General features: G+C 34.7%; 1 protein-coding gene across 6 annotated transcripts in view; it reads left to right on the forward strand.

The window, feature by feature from the left end:
* Positions 1-20,928, forward strand: part of LOC136028031 (zinc finger protein 3-like) — a 50,222-nt gene extending 29,294 nt beyond the window's left edge. For 2 of the 6 annotated variants that reach the window (XM_065705607.1, XM_065705606.1), the window contains exons 2-4: positions 7,733-7,917; positions 14,244-14,414; positions 18,264-20,928. In XM_065705607.1, coding sequence (XP_065561679.1) covers positions 7,875-7,917; positions 14,244-14,414; positions 18,264-19,018 — 969 coding nt within the window. In that variant the 5' untranslated portion in view covers positions 7,733-7,874 and the 3' untranslated portion in view covers positions 19,019-20,928. Of the gene's footprint in view, positions 1-7,732; positions 7,918-12,401; positions 12,422-14,243; positions 14,415-18,263 lie in introns of those variants that run through there. The other 4 variants (XM_065705608.1, XM_065705605.1, XM_065705610.1 and 1 more) reach the window with 3 other exon arrangements.
* Positions 20,929-21,976: the final 1,048 nt, after the last annotated feature.

Raw genomic sequence — 21,976 nt, forward strand, 5'->3', positions numbered from 1 at the left:
CGCTGAAAGATCTCTTTAGTGCTTCTTACAGGGGGCCATACAGGGTAGTGGCTGGAGTTGATAGCTGTAGTGACGGGGTAATGAAAGTATAACAATACTTCTCTCTCTTGTAAACATAATAAACTCTAGGCTAATGTGGCTTTCATGATTATCTAGTAGCAGAAGTATAGGGTTGTCCTTGGTGCATCTTACATGCTTTTTGAAATACTTAATAGTCTCCTTGAAAGTGCTAACAGTCATCCATCCTGTTGTATGAGCTAGACCCAAGCTGCAAGGGAAGGGGGCTCCAAAGAGGAAGTGCACCTTATAGATTTTTCATGGGAAGCAAACACAGGTGGGACTGTCCGATAGCGTTAAACAACACCAGACAGGTGTAAACTAACAGCTAACAGCTGATAATGCCTGTCCAACTTGTTTGACACTGGTTCCAGCAACATCTTTTGGGCTCACCGTGATAGTTGTAACACCTGTCTTGTCTAGGTTCCAGTTATGGTCTCCAGTAAATTTGTGTTTTTTTAGAACAGGCGATAGGTTGTTTTGAAACTTCCTCACATTTGAATGGTTGAAGCTTGAACTTTGTGCACGACTGCGGTTTTCTGGCTGTCTCAGTGATAGGGCTGGGTGACAGTTCATATAATTCTGTATCCAGCTACAACCTACAACGTGATTCTTCTCAACATTTTTAAGAATGGTCAGCCTCAGCTTGACTGCATATTTATATGCAAATTCTTGCAATTGGGCTTAAGTTCTAGTGTATCTGTGATAAACGTCTTAAGAGGTAGAATTCCAAAGAAGCTAATTGCTCATTTGTAAAGATCTTACATGAAGACAATCTTTCAATATGTGTTCCCAAGTCAGGAACTTCTTTTTCTTATGTTGTTGCTCCTCTGCCCAGAAGACGATATTGCCCAGATATTCTGCCCGCCCTTCTGACAGTGGCGGCAACATTGTCACCTAGTTTTGACCATGGTATGCCGAATGTAGCAGATGCACTCCTGATCGTGTTTTTATCTACAAGTATAGCTTTGACTGCAGCTGAAATACTTTTATCTGAAACATGGGGCGTTTTGCGTTTTGGCCCTTTAAGTTTGAACCATGTCTGAAAGAAAAGAGACTTGGTTAACAAGTAGGACAAGTTTGCAAGACTTAAACCAAAAACTTCAGCTGTAAAGGCTTCTTAAGAAATACAGAACATATTTTGGTGAAACATACTGTACTGGAGGCAGGTTCAGACATGTCCAAGCTTGCCCTAATCATTTTTGTCTGAGCCTGCCTCCAGTGCCGTTTTTAAGAATTAAATTTGTAACTTTCAAACTCTTAATCTGATCTTTGATATTTTTGTATGACATGATAGCCTCAATATTCTAATATCTACAGAAAAATCAACAGCAGCGTAAGTGGCTTCTAAATTACAAAAACAATTGGTCAAAGATATTCCATGAAACTTACTTTCATGCTAAAAAGTGACAATTACCTGCATTCACTATGAATGCTTGACTGCAACTGCGAATTTTTTTTACAGAAGATCTGTATATCTTTACAAGTTCTGAAAAGAACCTGCCCCTATGACGAACCTGTCCCCCTCTTTCCTAGCTGAAAAATGCACGAATTCAGTCGAGGAATCAGTCTTGTTTGTATTAACATACTTCCAAAACTTCTATGGACACCCTCGAATGTTAGTAAAGACTGAAGATTCGAGTGACCCCCAGTTAACGCGTACAGATCGAGTGGCGTGATTTCGAGCCCTTTCAAACGCACACCACGAATCTTCATTTTTTTCCAGCGTATATTCTCTACATTGTTTATTTTTATCACTAATAGCATCAAGTACAAATTTTGGCAGTCTTTTTATTTTTATTGTACCTTTTATGTAATAATGTGTAATGAATCTATCACATGCTTCTTTATAACCTCTCAGATAAACTCAAGAGCAACATCCACGTCTGCATTACTAGACTGAAGCTCCTCAACGATAGAAAGGGAACGGATAAAGTGTTGAATATCATCATAACAACCCATACTTTGATAATAATAAAATTTAGAACCAGAGTTCACTGCTGCACTTACAGTCATTGATAGAGACATAAATATATGGTCACTTTTGCATAGAGGTGGCAGTATTTTAAGGTATACTATGTCATCTGAAGGTTTTGTGATAACAAAGTCAAGAACATGGGGAGTGGAATCACTTCTGAGTCTTGTGGGATCAACATCTTGCTGGTACAGAAAACTATACAGTAAAGTTCGTATAAGTTTAAATTCAAAAGTCTAATCTGTCCCTGACGTAGCTTGGGATGATTCGGTCGATATTGGGTGTATTGAAGTAACCAAAAACAAGAATTTTTGAAGGAACAGATGAAGGGTATGACAGATAACTCAGCAGACGATCATCATTTAACATACTAAATTCGTTTCTAGATGGGCTTTGATATATGCCCAAAATCCTCACATTTTGGGATTCCCCCGGCAACTTAACTTCAACACTAATTACTTCACTTAATTTACTAGTAAATGAAATATCAACTTCTGCATATTTCAATTCTGGCAACGACGAAACATAAATAGAAACTCCTCTTTTTGAATGCTTGTTGTGGATGATATTATAACCAATCAGCTGACAGAAATGTACTTTGGGATCAAGGCAGTACTTTGGAAGTACCTCTGTCATGATAACTATAGCAGGCTCCTGTAAATTTACCAAAGAATGCAGTTCACCAAGTTCGTTTGAAAGCAAGTTGACATTTATTTACAACACAGAAAGATTATTCTTCCACTTCATGCTGTCAGGGGGCTGCTTGTCTCTAATGTTACTTTGACAAATATTACCATCTAACTATCTATTCTGGTTACTTTGCAGGGTATATCATTTAATTTTTCATTGCAGCCGGATGGGCTGCACGAATCTGACCGTTTTTTGGAACTATAGAGTTCCCATGAATAATCAAATCAGCTTTGCCCTGCGCATGCCTGGCCTGCAACTCCTCATATAGCTTCGCTCTTTTCTCATGGTTGGTCTTGGAGACATCATTTCGGAGCTGAATCGAACTTGAACCTTTTCTTTTGTAAGACTTTTGCAGAATCTGTTTCTTAGTCTTGAAATCTGGGACTGAGAATAATATGGGAACAGGCCTTTTTTCAGGATTAGTGGTTGTGACTTGGCTTTGCTGACTGCTCAGATGACGGACATTGGAGACGCAAAGTTCGTCACTTACCTGAGGGGGAACACCAAAAACAACAATATTTAGCTCTCAACACTGACGGTCTCTATCTTCTGCAACCATGTGTTTAACTTTGGTTTTAAGCTGCATCTCAAGATCTTTTTTCAACGTTAGAATCTCTGAATCAGACAAATCTGGACTGCATCCATGTCGGACGAAAGTCACTGTTCAAGGGTTGTAAGTCGGCTTTCAATATTACCTTAACAGTTTTCAATTACAGTGGTAAGCTGTTCTTGCAGTTTAGACAATGCTTATTTGTCTGCATAATTAGCTTTGGTGCCCAGTTCTTTTACTGCACTAAGAGTTGACAGGAAAGTTTTAAGTCTCGTCCATTACTTTTTGAATATTGTCCAAAGATCGTCCACCTGTCACTTGTGGAATTATTTTTGCAAACTGGGCATTTCCACTCACAGCCGACTCACCTTGTCATTTTAGCTAGTAGAGAGTATTCTGCCTCTGACATTTCCAGATAATCAATGTATATCCAGAGGCTAAATCCGTTGCAGTTCATAGCACTTGAATCCACATCTAAGTTCTTGTCACATGTTGCGCACATATTGGTCCTTTTTTGGGGCCCCGACGAGGTCTCTTTGGTGGCATCATGTTAGAAGCTTTAAAGAATCTGGAGTAGACAAGACCAATGGTAAGTGCAATGCACAAATAGCTTGTCCCCAGCAATTTAAGGATTAAAAATATCGCTGGTACTAGTACGACCTCTTAATGTTTGTTAATGCTCCCTTCTGCACAGGCTATCTCCGAGCAAAATCCAACCTGAATTACGCGAAAATCGAAAATGCTATCTCCGACGCGAAAAACGGCTAGGCCAATGTAGTCTATGGTGAAATTTTGTTGTTGCATTTGACTTACAATTTCTTTTTTACGTTAGCTCACATTTGTTTAGCGGAGATGCATAATATTGTGTCTAGATGTCTATCCAATAACCAAGATCAGTGTTTATTTTTCAGTAATTCAGAATTGAAAAAGTTTGCTCACAAATATATGCACTACCAAACTTAGTAATTATCTGCTTAGCAAACATTTTCAAATCCTAGTAGTTTTCAAAGGGCAATCTTCCATAGAAATCCATCAAGTTTGTTTTTTCCTTACTAGGTATTTTGAGGCTGGTATCACTTTGAAAATTCATTGCGTGGATTTGCAAATCACTTGGTACATTATTGACATACACACCAAAGGTTTTTTTCAAAAAAGTACCCATTTCCATGAGATCTTTATGAAATCAGCAAACAGGTTTTCAAACTAAGTTTGAAGTTGTATTAATGCACTTTTCGTTTTAGTATTTGGCCAAAAAAAGTTTATATCAACTTATTCTACTGTTTTCATACAATTTGGAAAATGATTGAGCTTAATTTCACCCATATACTTGATAAATAATTTTAATTTTCATTTCGAATTCCTTAACATCTGAAATTTAAGTTTTTTTTGTATATGTGTATTGATTAGATTCTTTTTTGTAGTCAAATCATTTAAAAACCCAAGATCTACAACCCACTGGTTGTTGTAAAGTTTGGGTATTACCTTTCCATTCATCTCCATGAAGTTACAAATTTCTTTCTTTAAAAAAAATTTTTTTGAAATACTGATCCTTGGCTTAGCCATCGTACTTCACAGTAATACAGCATGTCACCGTATTCAGCTTCCATATCTTTCAAAAAGAGTTCAAATTGGCAGTGAGTAAGCCCATTTTTTCTTATAAAATTCATAGCAGATATAACATTATCTATTATTTCTCTCCATAATAAAACCTTGCAACACAATGCGGATAACCCAGTGAAATGTATATGGAACTTCAGGTCCAAACTCTAGAAGTTTGCTGTTGACTCTTCTAATAACAACATTGTTGACTGTTCGTGTTTTTTCTGCTGTCCATTGTGATGTTTATTAATTTATCCAAGTTCAAGCCACATGAAACCAGAGTTTGTTCCAAGTGGTGGAAGAAAATCCTCCCCTTTTGAAGTTCCATTTAGACTGCATATTTTAATGTTCACACAAGTTGGCACCCAAGTCTTCAGTGTGGCGTGTGCAAGTTCTAGCAGAGAGATTAATATTTACGAAAATATTCTTCAATTCTGGCATACTCCCTCTGCAATAGCTTAGACACGCTCTTTGACAAGTTTGCTGTCGGTAAATGGGCAACCATACTCTGCTATTGTTTCTGCCACTTTGCAGCTGGTAGGTACAGCTGATTTTGTCCGTGATAACCTTAATGATTTTATACGGGTTTATGAGTAATGATTTCAAGTTAATGATTTTTTTTCGAGATTCACCTCCTCAGCATTGTGTCCGATATCGTTTGTATGCCCTTTTGACCACCTGCATGTATGGAGTGTTTTTTAATTTTGTTCAATGTGCACTGCAATATCCTCTAATAGTTTCACCTTAATCCCTTTAGCCATCCCAGATGTATTGTAGATAGGCCGATTTAATATCCATATTTAGTTATAATCCTCCTTAACAGGTCCTAAGGTTTCAACTGAATACCTTTATCTGTTTCTAAGATGATGTAATATGCCCTTGTGACAAGCTTGGATTTAGCTTAACATCCCCAATAGTATGCTATGAAAGTACCAGTGTAGCCCCCCCCCCTTTCTTTTTTCCTGTGATGTTATATATACACCTTTTTCATAGTCTGGATATGTATTGTGCCTTTTGATTTAGTTTTACTCTCCAAAATTTTGTAGATGGATGTCATCTGGTACATACTGGGATATGTCCCAGTGTGTATTATTTTTCCTGTCCCATTATATGTCAGATGACACCAATCAGACGATATTTTTTTTAGTCTGAATATTTTGCCACAAGATGGCCACATCTTATGACCAGATAAATTGGCTTTCGTTTGGCACCACAAGCACAAAAATAATAGATAAAGAAAATCTAAAGGCAAGACGTTTTTTGGGGGTATTTTCCAAACTTTGAGGTAGGTTTACTAAAAAAAAATAATTTAACATACCAAAATAATTGGTCTGGATAGTTGAACATCAAACTAACTATACTATATGGTGTTCACGGAATGTTTTGAATATGCTAGACGGTGCCACCTTTCACTCTGTTGCGCATTGATATGGTGTATGATATGGTCTGTCAAGTGTATTGCAGTGAGTATCTTGTAGGCTGCACCAAAACACCTCGCGGTCCAAATGCAGCCTTTAGGCTGCCAACCCATGCTTTGATGATCAATCTTATCCTTATACTTAATATTATCTGTTTATCTCCATTAATTACTTGTATAAACAACTTAGTCTTCTTAATGTTACTTTTCAAACCTATTTCTGCACTCTAATCTCCCAGTACCTCCAAATTTCATTGTTTATGCCAACATTTTTATCCAGGATACTGAGATCATCTGCATGGTTGAAGTCTGGGAGAATTTTACCATCTATCTAGATTACATATTCCTCCATGGAATTTCCATATTCTTTTGGAAAAAGCTATTTCCAAACAATCCACATAAAAGTAAATAGGACACAGCGCTGCTAATATCCTGATTCAGCACTTAAGCAACAACAATCCTCATTTAGGACTTAACTGCAGCAATATTGTTCTCATGCAGAGCACAAGTCAGTCTAATGCTATTGATCAGTATAAATTCAATCCATAGGAGCTTCACTAAGTTTTTTCATTGCTAAAATGAATGCATACTTATAATCTATAAAACTTGGAACAAAGGGTTAGATGATTCAAATACATCTCAGTTAACCTTAAGTTTGAAGAAAATGGTAAAAAATTTTCCATCAACATCTCAAAGTTGCACTCTTCAATTCTTGAAACTTATCTATAACATCTCTTACTCTGCAGTGTATCTAACCTAGTGTAGTTGACTATAATTTATTTCCATTTTTAGTGAAAGAAAGGGTTTTCATTGACTGAAACTGATGAAGATTAACTACAATGGATTACAATAAGCAGTATTGAAGGTGGGGATAGTCTAGTGACTGCTGTCACGTTAAGTAATTTGCTTCCTGTTCAAATCAAATTAATTCCTGTATAATCATCATAGTCAATCTTGTCACCTTTCTTGTGCAACGTAATGGTTTTATTAGTCCTTCTTTTAAAACTATATACTTTTTTTCGACAATCATATTCTTAATTTCCTGTAATTCCCCTTTAATTTAGTTGCCACCACATTTCCAAAACTCGTTTATCATGTTTTTGCACCTGAGGGCTTATTATTTTTTTATTCCTTTAGCACTGTCTCAAACTTCTCCTAGCAAAACTAACCTTTCTTCACTTTCAATTAAAAAAAAAAAAGAAAAAAAAAACTCATGCACTTTATTATTTCCTATAAGTTTATCATTGTTTGAAACATTTTCAAAATATTTGGCTGATCTCTCTTTAAGTAAAATATTTATTCCTCTCTTGCAAGCCTCCAAGGGCTGAATCTGTATTTAGACAACACTTCATGCATCCAAGTTGTCAAAAGGATGATTGATAATGCTCAATGTCTTTAAGTTCAATTTTGTATGTCCAATAACAATATTGAATGTTTTTTCTAGCATCAGTTTCTACGTTTTTTGCTCCTTAATCTACTTTGAATATACATGTTTCAAGTGTCTGGAGGAGTCTAAAGATTTCAAGTTACTTTTAGGAGAAATTCAATAAAGAAAGGAAGCTGTGAATTTCACTTGGCTGTGAATCATGGAAAAAAATAACCTCTCTGATTGCACTGCTGTTAAAAAAGGTAATTGATGCTACTGATGTTCTAGCCTAGCAATAAGAAATTCTGTCATTAAGCTGTTTCAGAATATATATATAAATATACATACATATATATATATATATATATATATATATATATATATATATATATATATATATATATATATATATATATATATATATATATATATATATATATATATATATATATGACAAAAAACAACAAAGCGAGATAAAACTCCACCAAAATAAAACCTCAAACGAGACTGTGGCCAGTAGAGAGAAAAGAGATGAAAGACTAAAAAACGCGGATATTTTGCCTGTATCTAAACTAGGCGTCCTCAGCACACGATAAAAAGACAAACAAATAAAACCACCACCAAAAACAATAAATACAATTGTTGCTACTGATCCACGTAGGGAAAAGAAGCTATTAGAGTTACTTCAATGAGAACATCAAAGCAACTGAGGAAAAATAATGAAAATTGAAACTAAGTTAACTACTCTGTTGCGAAATAATCCTCCTGTTAGCTAATATTGAAGCAACTCTTTTTGGTCTAGTTGGTAATCTTGTCCCCTGGTGATTTTATAAAATTTTAATTCCCTTATTGACTATTGATTCATTTTTCAGAAGACAATCATAAATTGGGTCAATATTTGAATTCCCCGTGTCTCTATTTATTGAAAGATAAGCAAACATGTGTTTTCTTAATTTCTGTAGCCTCCCTCGCCCATTGGGAAAAACTCCTATCATTAGAGATAGCTATAGCCTCATCAAATTGTATAAAATGTTCAGATGAAAGAATATTACATCCTGAACATTTTATCCCTTATTGACTATTGATTCATTTTTCGAAAGACAATCATAAATTGGGTCAATATTTAAATTCCCCGTGTCTCTATTTATTGAAAGATTAGCTAACATGTGTTTTTTAATTTTCTCTTATTGAACTTTCCCTTTGAACTTTCATCCCTTATTGACTATTGATTCATTTTTCAAAAGACAATCATAAATTGGGTCAATATTTAAATTCCGCGTGTCTCTATTTATTGAAAGATTACCAAACATGTGTTTTTTAATTTCTATAGCCTCCCTCGCCCATTGAGAAAAACTCCTATCATTAGAGATAGCTATAGTCTCATCAAATTGTATAAAATGTTCAGGATGAAAGAATGTATGTTCAGCCAGAGCCGAAACAAAAGTTTCAGGAAGCTTTCTAAATTATAGGGTTTTCTCTATTGAGTTGCGATGCTCAATAAATTATTGGTGAGTTCTACCAATATAAAACTTCCCACAAGAACAAAGAATTTTATACACCCCACTAACGCAAAATCCGTTTAAGCATCTCCTCCAAAAAAGGTACATAAGGCAAAGAAATGAGATTTTTTGGCATATTTAATTCTGTACACTGTGAAACTCCAATAATCCTATTGTTATGTTTAATGCATCTATTTTCTATTATTTATCAATGAATTTAATCGGGTAACTATTACAAAATAAAAAATCCCTCAAATACAACAATTCAGAATCTAAAAACTCCTGGGAACAAATTCTGAAAGCTCTATCCACCATTGCAATCACAACCCCTCGCTTCACTGAAATAGGGTGGCACGAATGAAAGTTTAAATACCTATCACTTTGTTTAGGCTTTCTATATACTAGAACAGTAAATGGAAATCACTTTTAATCAATAGGATATCAAGAAAAGGTAGTTTTTTATTTTCTTCCAATTCCACTGTAAATTTTATATTTTTATCATAACTATTTAAGTGTTTATGGAAAAGGTCTAAGGACTCTAAACCGTGTTTCCAAATGCAAACCACATCGTCCATGAATCTGCCCCAGAAACAAGGAGTGAGCCTAAAACTGTGTATAGCGGAGGTTTTAATAGAGTCCATGAATAGATTTGCCAACAAAGGAGATAGAGATGCTCCCATAGCCAAACCAAACACCTGTTTGTAAAATTCACCTCTAAAACCAAAATAAAGAGAATATTCATTTGCAAGGGTAACCAACTTCATAATATATATATATATATATATATATATATATATATATATATATATATATATATATATATATATATATATATATATATATATATATACATATACATATATATATATATATATATAAAGGGTAACCAACTTCATAATGACATCAATCTCCAAACTAGCCATGGTCACATATATATATATATATATATATATATATATATATATATATATATATATATATATATATATATATATATATATATATATATATATATATATATATATAGTGTTTGTGCGAAATATTGTTAATGTTGACATTCGAAATTCCTTTTTTTTTCTTTTTTTTTTTTGATAAAATCAACTCCCTACGTGATTAAGCATATAGGTTTGAATGCTTTCATTTATGCAATATCAGTAGGAAAGTCCAAAAAATGAAAATTTGCAATTATTGCAAATGATGATTCTCTATTTTGACAAGGAATTACAACAATTTAAAAACCTTAATAAAGAAAACCAAAAGTTTCAAGCTTAGTATATATCGTTGTTAGAAATCGGACTAGCTTCAATAATTAAATATCTTTGAAAAGAGACAGTATGAAAAGACATTAAATTGCGTGAAGAGCAAAAAAGCTGGTAATTACAAAATTATTTATATATATTTTAACAAGGTACTACGTCACTTCGAAAACTTTAAGAAAGAAAACCTTTTTAACGCAACCAGTTGTATACCGTCGGTAGGAAGGCCCGAAGAACGAAAATATTATTGCAAATGATGATTCTCTATTTTGACAAGGAATTACAACAATTCAAAAACCTTAAAAAAGAAAGCCAAAAGTTTCAAGCTTAGTACATATCGTTGTTAGAAATCGGACTAGCTTCAATAATTAAATATCTTTGAAAAGAGACAGTATGAAAAGACATTAAATTGCGTGAAGAGCAAAAAAGCTGGTAATTACAAAATTATTTATATATATTTTAACAAGGTACTACGTCACTTCGAAAACTTTAAGAAAGAAAACCTTTTTAACGCAACCAGTTGTATACCGTCGGTAGGAAGGCCCGAAGAACGAAAATATTATTGCAAATGATGATTCTCTATTTTGACAAGGAATTACAACAATTCAAAAACCTTAAAAAAGAAAGCCAAAAGTTTCAAGCTTAGTACATATCGTTGTTAGAAATCGGACTAGCTTCAATAATTAAATATCTTTGAAAAGAGACAGTATGAAAAGACATTAAATTGCGTGAAGAGCAAAAAAGCTGGTAATTACAAAATTATCTAAAATAATTTTGTATATATTTTTGTACAAAAATATTTGTATATATTTTAACAAGGTACTACGACACTTCGAAAACTTTAAGAAAGAAAACCTTTTTAACGCAACCAGCTATATACCGTCGGTAGGAAGGCCCGAAGAACGAAAATATGCAATCATTACAAATGATGATTCTATATTTTGACAAGGGATTACAAAAATTTAAAAACCTTGCAAAAGAAAACCAAAACTTTCAAGCTTAGTAAAGATTGTTGTTGGAAATCGGACTAGCTTCAATAATCAAATATCTTTGAAGAGATTCAGTATGAAAAGACATTAAATTTCGGAAAGAGCATAAAACTGGTAATTTCGAAAATATTTGTTTATATTTTAACAAGGGATTACAACAATTCAAAAACCTTAAAAATAAAACAAACATTTTTAAGCTAAGTAGAAATCGTTATTAGAAATTGGACTTGTTTTAATAATCAAATGTCTTTGAAGACACAGTATCAAAAGATATTAAATTGCTTAAAGAGGAAAAAACTGGTAGTTTCAAATCTTTGTTTGTTCTCGCTTTGGCATGTGTTTAAACCGTATATTTCTTTTTTCTTCAATTTCATTTTTAATTCGTTCCACTCCTCGTTGTCACATGTCTTGTAACCGTATATTTCTTTCTTCTTCATTTTGTTTTTGACTCTTTTTAATTTTGCTGCTGCTTATCTTCAGACTGGATTTTCTCAGTTATTAACTTTCATTTTTGACTCGTTTAAATTTTCCGTTCGTGATGTTTCATGCGTCATAGATATAAAAAAGATACGTAACTCCCGAGGGGGGGGGGGGCTAGGAGCGATGTTATTTACTCTCTTTAAATATGCTCATAAATTTGACGTTAAACATGTGATTGATTTTTCCAAAATTAACGCTCCAAATGAATTTCCTCGAACACGTTATATGTTTAGATCCTTTTTACTGGCCTGAAATTCCTAGGATGCAAATTCTCTAAAATATTTTGACAAGTGCTAATTCTCACTATCATTTGAAATTCTTGTTGCCGCTTTATCTTCTAAACACATATTTCTTCTAACTGGACTTTTCTTTATTCTTCACTATCAATTTTGACTCTTTGGAAATGGTGTTTTCGCAAGTAACTTAACCATATGTTTCATTTTTCTTCCTGGTCTAGGTTATTCATTTGTTTTCTAGGTATTATGAAACTGCTGAAAGTAACTTTCGGAAAAATATCCATTGCGGCTGGTATTTTATAGTTAGGTATGTTTCCTGTGTAATTTTGCCTGCATTATAGACATTAAAAACGACACAACCACAACTAAAGCAAGTATGACTTATGTATGCTCTTGAAATGTACTTATAAATAACACGTCACTCACAACCTTTTCTGACGTCTTTGTGAAGAGGATAGCTAAAAAAAGCCCATGAGAGTGGCTGTAACTCTCATAAAAAAGAGAAATAGAACTTTCAATTCCAATGAAAAAAAAAGCCTTTTGAAGTTATAACAACTAGTACACTGCAAAATGGCCCGGCGGCAAAATAATAAATAAAACATTGAAGTTATATCACTCTTTACTCAAAGCGTGCTTTTGTGCTGCCCGTGAAACAATGTGAATTCCAAATTTTGTATAGCAACGCTTCAAGAATGACATTTAAAAGCTCCAAAATTCACTCCTCCAAAGGCGTGTAAGAAGGAGGTGAGGGTTCTTAAATATGGAAGGTGGTCATTTGAGGTTTTCTCGGTGAGTTCTTAAAACACACACACATATATATATATATATATATATATATATATATATATATATATATATATATATATATATATATATATATATATATATATATATATATATATATAATTATATATATATATATATATATATATATATATATATATATATATATATATATATATATATATATATATATATATATATATATATATATATATATATATATATATATATATATATATATAAAGAGACGCCCACTATAGCCAGTAGGTGAGGGACTAAGAGGCAGTTCCACCGGGAAACAATAAGATATCTCCATCATAGGAAGTTTCTGCTGGGTGGTCTAGATGCCACCTGTCTTGTGTGTTCTTAAGGATTAGAATACAGCAGTTTATGCTACACTACAAAATGATCTGCAGTAAGAGGTAAGCTGTTACCCTAAAGCACCCATATTGAAGGCTTAGTCTAAAAGTAATTTCAGGAATGAAGGGGGATTAGAAACATTTCTATCCCTTCTCTCAACGAAGCCTCCTATTTCCATCTTTCAGCCGTGAAGGGTTAGAAAATTGGAGGGTAGAATTCTACTTTTTGTGGCTTTGGGCAACCCCATTTCCCACCCATGCAAAAATCTACCAGCACTCTTCAACAATAATTGTTGTTTATTTATACATCTCTATGCATAAATTTGTCAAGCCTCAAATGGATGAACTTAGTTTAATGAAAATGTTAAATAAATGTGTATAGAAATCATTAACTCTTTACAGTGCGTGAGTAGCTTTAGAAACGAGTTTTTCGCTACATTGCGTTACCGTTTTTGAAACTTGGCTCCTCAATACATTAATTCTGGATAATTTTAAATTGTTTCACCCTACCAAAGATCAAATGATAGTTCGTTCGTCCACAGCGAAGTGAAAGTATGGTTTTAAAAAAAAGACAATAGAACTTTGAATTTCCTTTCAAATGACTCCTCTCTTGATTTTATGTGACAGTTGAATTGATGCCGTCACTCCTGAAAAGCCAAGATAATAAAAAATAACCTCAAGATCCTCAAGATAGATCCTCAAGATCCTCAAAATAACCTCAAGATAGGACTACATCTGTCATTGCTCTTTGAATTTTGAACATTACAAACTTTGTTTCTTTAGAGAGGTCCTTACAGCGAATATATTATGACGAAGCAGTAGATAGTTAGCCACCTTTCATTCAAAACTTCTTCATTTCTTGAAAGTACCATGTAAATATTGTGCTACGTTATGAAATTCTGTAAAAATAGCATGCTTGCTTTGTCTTAAGTTGTCCTTTGTTCTTTGTGAAGTTTACTTGTCCTAATTTATTCGTGATATTTCCAGAAACTGAAGAAACTTCTCCGAATGACAACAAGAATGTTTACGAGTCTTCGCATGCGATTTTGTCTCCTAAACATGAAGTCGATCTTGATATGATCTCTTCTGGCGTATCTGTGGAGGTTGAACCTGATTTTGATCCTATTAACTGGGAGTCAACTAGTAGCCAGGACGAAGGTATGTTTTCAAAAGCTCGAGCTTCGATTTATATGGGTGTGTCATTAGTAAAATAATTTGTCCCTAAGTATCTGGTCGAAGGTGAAAATCTCGTCTAGCGAATGTTAACTCTCTGTGCGTATTTGCAGTAGAATATTTAGTTTGCAAGAGACCGTGTCCATGTTCTTTTCTATTGCCCTTCTTGAACCTAAATGATTGTCAGGGGAACATAAAACTCGATTGTCTTCTTTTATGACTAGTATTTCAAACACCTTACGTAGCACAGAAGTAACGGTGATCAGTTAGTGAGAACTTTTCCCTGAAGTATGTATTCAAGTACAGGAGTAGTGTTCTGGACATAAGTCTGGCACTAGACCAGTTATATTTTTCTGAATTAACTGTCCCAAGGATGGTCGAATCGGGGAAACGACTATTTCTAATTTAATCTGGTATGGTCCCTGAAACGCCTGCCAAATTTTATAGTCCTAGCTTATCTGGAAGTGCATAAATCTGCAAAACCAGGACAGACAGACTAACAGACTGACAGAATTGGCGATTGCTATATGTCACTTGGTAAATACCAGGTGTCATAAAAACCAAACCTATTTCATAACCATAAAAACCAAACTCTCTCGGCCCAGGCTCCACCTAAGAAATTGATTGTTTTTTTTTTCAATAATTTTTCATGTTTACATTTTCTTTTTCTCTGTTTTGACTGGTGCTTGCCGTATACTTCACAAGGAAAAGCTATCTTGAAATATCTTTGCAAGATCTATTGTTTGGTAGTTTAATGTTTTCACAAATATAGGATACCATAAACAAAGTATATACTGCAAATATTTCGATTACTTTTAGAGTTTTTGTTTTAGACCACTACAAGACATCTCCAATAAGGCAAGACAAATATACAATCATGTCCAAATTCTCAGCAGCCTTTTGCAACCTTTTGTTAAGTTAATATTCAGCTAGGAGGACTAAGTCTAAGAGTGATTCGATTAGTCGGAAAAAGTGAAGTTTACTCCAAGTATCTTTAGAGGGACTAATTGACGAGCCTCTGCTGGACTTATCCATTTTCCGACTGCTTATCATATTCTAGTTTAAGTTGAGTTATTCTCTGAGGGAGCGCTCTCTTCTCGTATCATGCACAATCGGCGCTGTTGTTTAGCATCTGGAAGTTTCTGCTTCGCTAGCAGATGAACTTCATTAATGACACCAACCTCGGACTTCCCATTATTTTAAATAAAAAGTTTGAGAAAAATAAGTTTTGCAAAGAAAAGTAAAAAGTCATACAAGAACCTAAAACGAGTAGAAACGAAGCTCCATTTTAATTCAAACATAAAAGCATCGGAAATTATTTCCAAAGAATAAATGGTAGGTCTGTAAGACTTATACCTTTTCCTAGTGAATACTATTACAATTTTGCTTGGGGTTCTTTTTTAGTGAGCATTGGTCTTTCCTATCATTCTAGATCAATGCTGTTGTTGAGAATTTGGAATTATTCGGTTAGCAAAATGTCTCCTTACCTTAGTTCTTCATTCCTCCAGTGCGTCCAGAGGCACACTGGGTATCAGTGAGTAGCATACAATCTTCCCTCAAGTGGGCTACTGCATTTATGTCCTCACACTTTGGGATGAGACCCGTCTGGAGGGCCTTCTGTCACATTCTTACGTTCTATGGAGCGTGTTTTTGGTCTTCCTCTATGAAGGGTGCCCTCCGGTTTCCAGTAGAGAAACATTTCAGGAAGCATATGATCCGGCATATGTAGGATATGCCCAAGGTATCGCTATCTCCGATGCTTCATAACGGTGGTGATGTCTGGTTGGCGTGTGCGTTTACGGATCTCGTTGTTGCTGACATGGTCTCCAGTTGATCCTTGGGATCCAGCGAAGACATAATTTTTGAAGGCAGTAAGACGTTTCTCCTGTTTTGCACATAGCTTTAGAAATGCCATGGTCCCATGATTCAGCTTCTGTGAGTATTCTTGAGATTTCCGGACTGGTAGAAGTCTCTGAAATGCTAGGGCTATACTGTTGCGTAATTCTTTTTGAAAGTCGCCAATGTAAGCTACTATGCTGCCTAAATACTTGAAATTTGTCACCTGTTTGTGTCTGTGTCTCCTGGTTGGATTTCCATGGGTGTACTATTAATTGACATAGCTTTAGTCTTTGGAGCGTTGATATATAGTCCGAACTTTTTATATTTCTTTTGGAATTTGTTCAAGAGTTTCCGAAGCTTTTGCTTTTCGACTTTTTTGAACCCAACATCATCAGGAAAATCGACATCCTGGAGAAGCTTTCCCGTAGTTCAGATTCCATATCCATTTATCTGTCTATATAGTAGTCTATAACTAGGAAGAAGGAAGACGGTGACAGGATTTATCCTTACTTGACGCCAGTAATCACTTTACAGTAGCGCGCGTTTCCATCAGAGGTTTTAGCACAGCATTCCGTCTCTTCGTATTTGGCGACTATTAGACGGACTAGCATCTCAGAAATGCCGTCTAACCGTTATACTCTCCACAGAGTTTGACAGTCGACTAAATCGAACGTTTTTTTTTCAAGTCTGCAAAGAATACGTATAAGCGTTGTCTCCATTAAATTCCTCCAACGTGGTGTAAAATTAAAGTTGGCACATGTATCATTTTGGCCAGAATCCGTGTTTTCCTTCACGCAAGTGGGAATCAAAGGCAGTTTGGATTCTTCCTAGTATTATCGTTGAGATAAGCTTCAGCTCGATTGAGAGAAGATTAATGCGCATCTTTTGAAGAACCTTTTTATCTGGCACATGAGTGAGAAGAAAAATTTCCAGATAGCCAAGGTTCGTCTAAGGCTGAACTTGATCATTTCCGCTGAAGAGTTTCATTTACGGGGGACTTGCTCGGTTTTTTGACACTGCTGATATGGTTCGGTGGAGCAAAACGGCTCACTCAGCAAAAATAAAGTCCTGTAATTACTCATGGAATTGAAATAACCAAAAATTGCTATCAAGAATAAATGAAACCCTAAACGAACATAATTATCTCAGCAAAAATAAAGTTAACAGATAACGATTTAGATAAATATATCAATCTTTAAAGGAATAAAAATTAAAATTGATACTCAAGTCAAACCTAAGTAACGAAAAAATTTCTGTAAACAGAAAAGAAAATCAAACAGAAAGTTATATTGCTCATCGCAGTTGCTAATTTTAGGCTAAACCGTCTACTACTGCTATAACTAACTACTTGCTACAGTACCCAGCCGCCTGAAGGATATACAGATTCACATGGTTTTTCTTCACTTTCATCTATTTGAACTTTGCCCTACCCACCTCTTATAATATTCGTGCTTTCTATGAAATGGAACCTTACGCTTGTATAATATCTAGATTCGTTCTGATGCCCTTTTTTCAACAAAGGAGTTCATTATAAACTTACTGAAGTCACTGTGCTTCCCTCTTTTCAAAAATCGTGCTAATATTCTTGGTATTATCTCTTAGCATACCAATCCCTGTAAAAAAAAAAAACAAAAAAAAAAAAAAAACAGAACAATCTACACCTAGATTTGTACCATTGTTAACTTCTGAAGCTTTCTTATTTTCAATTCATGCAGAAGTGAATATTTTCCATTTTACTTATTGAGGGCCCGTTCCCATATTCTCTGTCAGGCAACGGAATATAGAAGCACTGACATTGCCAGGAAAAAAAAACCTCTGAAAGGATTATCTCAAATTGGAAGTTATAGATTTAACATCAAAATGATTTTTTGTAGTTATTCTTTATAGTAATTTTCGGACGGATACATGAAATCAAAATCTAAATCACATGTCAAATATAGCATGGTTGAAACTGACACCAAAATTAAATATCTGAGCGTGTTTTTTTTATTCTAGATACCACTGCCGAATTATTGTTAGAAAATGATTCATTCAGCGAAGGAAGTAGGACACCTAGCGTTTCTGGTATAACAAGTATATATCTGAAACAAGAAGAAGAAGAAGAAGATTTAGATTTTAAACAGGAGGTACCAAGTGATATCCAAGAATTAGCTAAAAATGATACTAACGAAAAGGATAAACAAGAGCTAAATTCAAGTGTTCCGTTAAAAGTTTTGCCTAGAGAAGATTTATACAAGTACCAGTGCAGAGATTGCTATAAAACTTTTCTAAATAAAAGATATTTGTATGAGCACAGGCGAATTCATGCTGGGAAACAACCATTTGAATGTGATGTATGTAAGAAGACATTCGCCTTTAATTCCAATTTATCTGAACACCGGAGAACGCATACCGGGGAAAAACCTTTCGAGTGTGATATCTGTAAGAAAAAATTCAGTCAAAAATCTAACGTAACGAAGCATCGAAGATCTCATACTGGGAAGAAACCTTTTCAGTGTACTGTATGTGGGAAATGTTTTACATTTAGTTCTAATTTGTGTTTACACCGAAGAATTCATACAGGGGAAAAACCTTTTCAGTGTGATATATGTGAGAAAAGATTCATCACAAATTCAAACTTATCTGAACACCGAAGAACTCATACAGGAAAAAAATCTTTTGAGTGTGATATTTGTAATGAAACTTTTTGGATTAGCGCTACGTTAAAATCACACCGAAAAACCCATAATGGTGAAAATGCAAATAACTGATATGTTGTGAGAAAGTTAATCAAATAAGTTCTTGGTTTATATGAAGAACCATACTAAACAAAGACTAATCCAAACAAGGAAAACATTGAAAATGAGTTATTTCAGATGCTTTCAGTTAAAAATGTGTTTAATTCTGTTCTCTTGAATATCTTCTTTTCCACTTTCTACTTTTTTTCAAACTGTCATTTTAAACTTGATTGTTTTTCTCCTATTCCGTCATTTTCTCCTTGATGAATTTATTGTATATTTTCCAACGGAGTTTTTCCTTGCCTATTTATTTTCATTTTGGCATCTCACTTTGGCAGAAGCGTGATTTGGGAGGATTGGCTTAAAGTGTAGCAAAGGAGAGGATATAGATAGAATATAAAGATAGAGGAGAAAGATAGAATAAAGGAGAGGATAAAGATAGATTTTCAATCAATCAATTTAATAATACTAAAAGAAAAATTATTACAAAAGTGAAGCGGTTACTAGGCCCAAGAAGCTTTGCTTGTAATGGATTTGGATATTTTAATTATTCCCTTAGAGAATTTTGTAAATCCCTTGAAAACGAGAGTATTGATTCATACTTAACCTGGAAAGGGAATGCAATGCTTTTATACAGTAATCTCTGCAGACCATTAGGATTGTTCATCCTTGTCTTATGTAAGAATTTACACTGCTAACATTTACTACTAAATATGAGTTTCAGTCCATCAACAAAAAATATTCTATGGACGTCCTTGGTATGATTGACCCACGTCAAGACTAATACGATATTACTAATATTTTTCTCGTCGACGTTCTTCTGATATTATTGATGTTTTTCCTTCTTTGAACAATTTTTTGTACTTTTCCAGTAATACTTTTCCTTGGCTGTTTTTTTCATTGCTTGTATTACAATGCTTACATGAAGTAGGATTTAAGTGGACTCTTAATCGAGTTTGAAGATGTTCACAAGTCAAGTAATTTTAGATTCATTTCGATTTCTAATACGATTCGATTCGTTTCTGGTAGGGATTTAAAAAATACACTCTGCCTTACACAGGACTGATTGACGTTGCTGGACATACTAAGGACATTTTGAGATATGTCGTTTCTGATTTACTGAAGATAATATTTGGCGGAGATTTAAGCCGTGCTTATCTTTACCTGGGATAAAGCAATACACTGCAAACATTCTGAACTGCAATACAAGGGAATAAGATTTTCCTTCTCTGCCCAGTATGAAATGGCAAAATTTATGTTTTCCTTCTATTAGTAGTCTGTAAGATATCCCACCTCATTCAATCACTCAGAAATGGAATTCTCATTTCTAGGGGTTAATCATAGGCAGAGCAATAGCGCTGCCTATTGCGAAATGGTTTAGAGCAATAACTTGAAACTTCCAGGGCGTGTTGAGAGGGGGTGACGGGAATTGATAAAAAGAAGCACTATGTGCATACTACAACTAGTAGTAGCACTTTTACTGCTACTAATGCTAATGGTATTAAGGTGAAACTTTCATGGATTGTTGAAGGGGATGTTGGACTAAATCAAAACACGCCATGTTTATGCAGGTTTTCAAAAGGGTGTATCAGCAATATCTCAGAAACAGCTTAGAGCAGTGGTTCGCAAACTATGGGTCATGACCGACCAGTAGGTTGCGAGCGAAAATTGAGTGGGGTCGCGGTCCCGAGCATTAATATTGGTAATGCTCAGATTCCGTAGTGGTAAATAGTGGAACTTTCTTGTTGCAATTGAAATATAAAAAAATGACAATTGTTACCAATATTGACGAAAGACATGTAAAAATGTTAAAACAAGAAGCACGACTTGAAAAATTATTTTTTTACTTACATAACTAGACCTGCAATTTTTTTCTTCGAAGTTTTTTCAATGGGAAGAATGTATTTGTTTCAGATTTTTCTTTATTACAGATTCAGCTTCAACTTTATCTACTTTTAATCACAGTGAGTTTGATATATCCAATTTATTTCTGTACTAAGTTTTAATATAAACTACTACTAATAACTCACCGCAGCACCAAGCCGCCTGAAGCCAACACAGCTACGCACGCTCCTCCTCCATCCCAGTCTATTCAGAGGCTCCCTCTTTACACCCTCACAAGAAGTTCCCATTTCCTTTAAAGCTTTCTGTATGACATCCTCCCAGACAAGGACAACCTGCTTTCCATTTAGCCCTAGACGGTTGGCCAAAAGGACAATCTTCGGCAATTTGTCATTTTTCATCTGCAGAACCTGCCCTAGCCGACTCAACCTTTCTTTCATTATAGCCCTAGAAAGTGGGATTGAACCACACTTTTCCTACAGCCTACTGTTTGAAATACGATCAGTCAGCCGGGTACCCAGAACAATCCGTAGGCAATTTCTCTGGAAAACATCTAGTAAATATTCATCCGCTTTTCGGATCGCCCATGCTTCAGAGCCATATTTGACCACTGTCATCACCGTACCTTCCAATATTCTAATCTTAGTTTACAGACTTATCTTCCTATATTTCCAAACTTTTTTAGTTGTGAAAAAACACCCTGAGCCTTGGCTACTCGGTTTCTAACATCTTCACTGCTCCCACCTTCTTTACTAATAATGCTACCAAAGTAAGTGAAACTGCCCAGCTGATCAATCTTTTCGTTATCCAACGTCACCTTTTCATCTTCACTTACTCCTAGCATTTGTGACTTAGTCTTCTTAACATTAATTTTCTAACCTATCCTAGCACCCTGAACTTACAAACCTCTAAAAGTTCATTCATTTTATTCACACTTTCATCTTGGATGCATAGATCGTCACCATAATCTAAGTCCAGGAGAGTTTTTCCTCCCCATTTGACTCCGTGGTCTCCCATTGCCTTTCCTATGCTCCCTAATAACAAAGTACCTGCTCCTTAATGTAAACCATTGTCAAAAACCCGGCCTCACATAGATATGAGCTAGTGAAGAGGAGGTGGACTTCTCATCAAACAGGGAAGGACAGTTAT

The sequence above is a fragment of the Artemia franciscana genome, chromosome 6 (genome assembly GCF_032884065.1).
Source record: "Artemia franciscana chromosome 6, ASM3288406v1, whole genome shotgun sequence".
NCBI lineage: Eukaryota > Metazoa > Arthropoda > Branchiopoda > Anostraca > Artemiidae > Artemia > Artemia franciscana.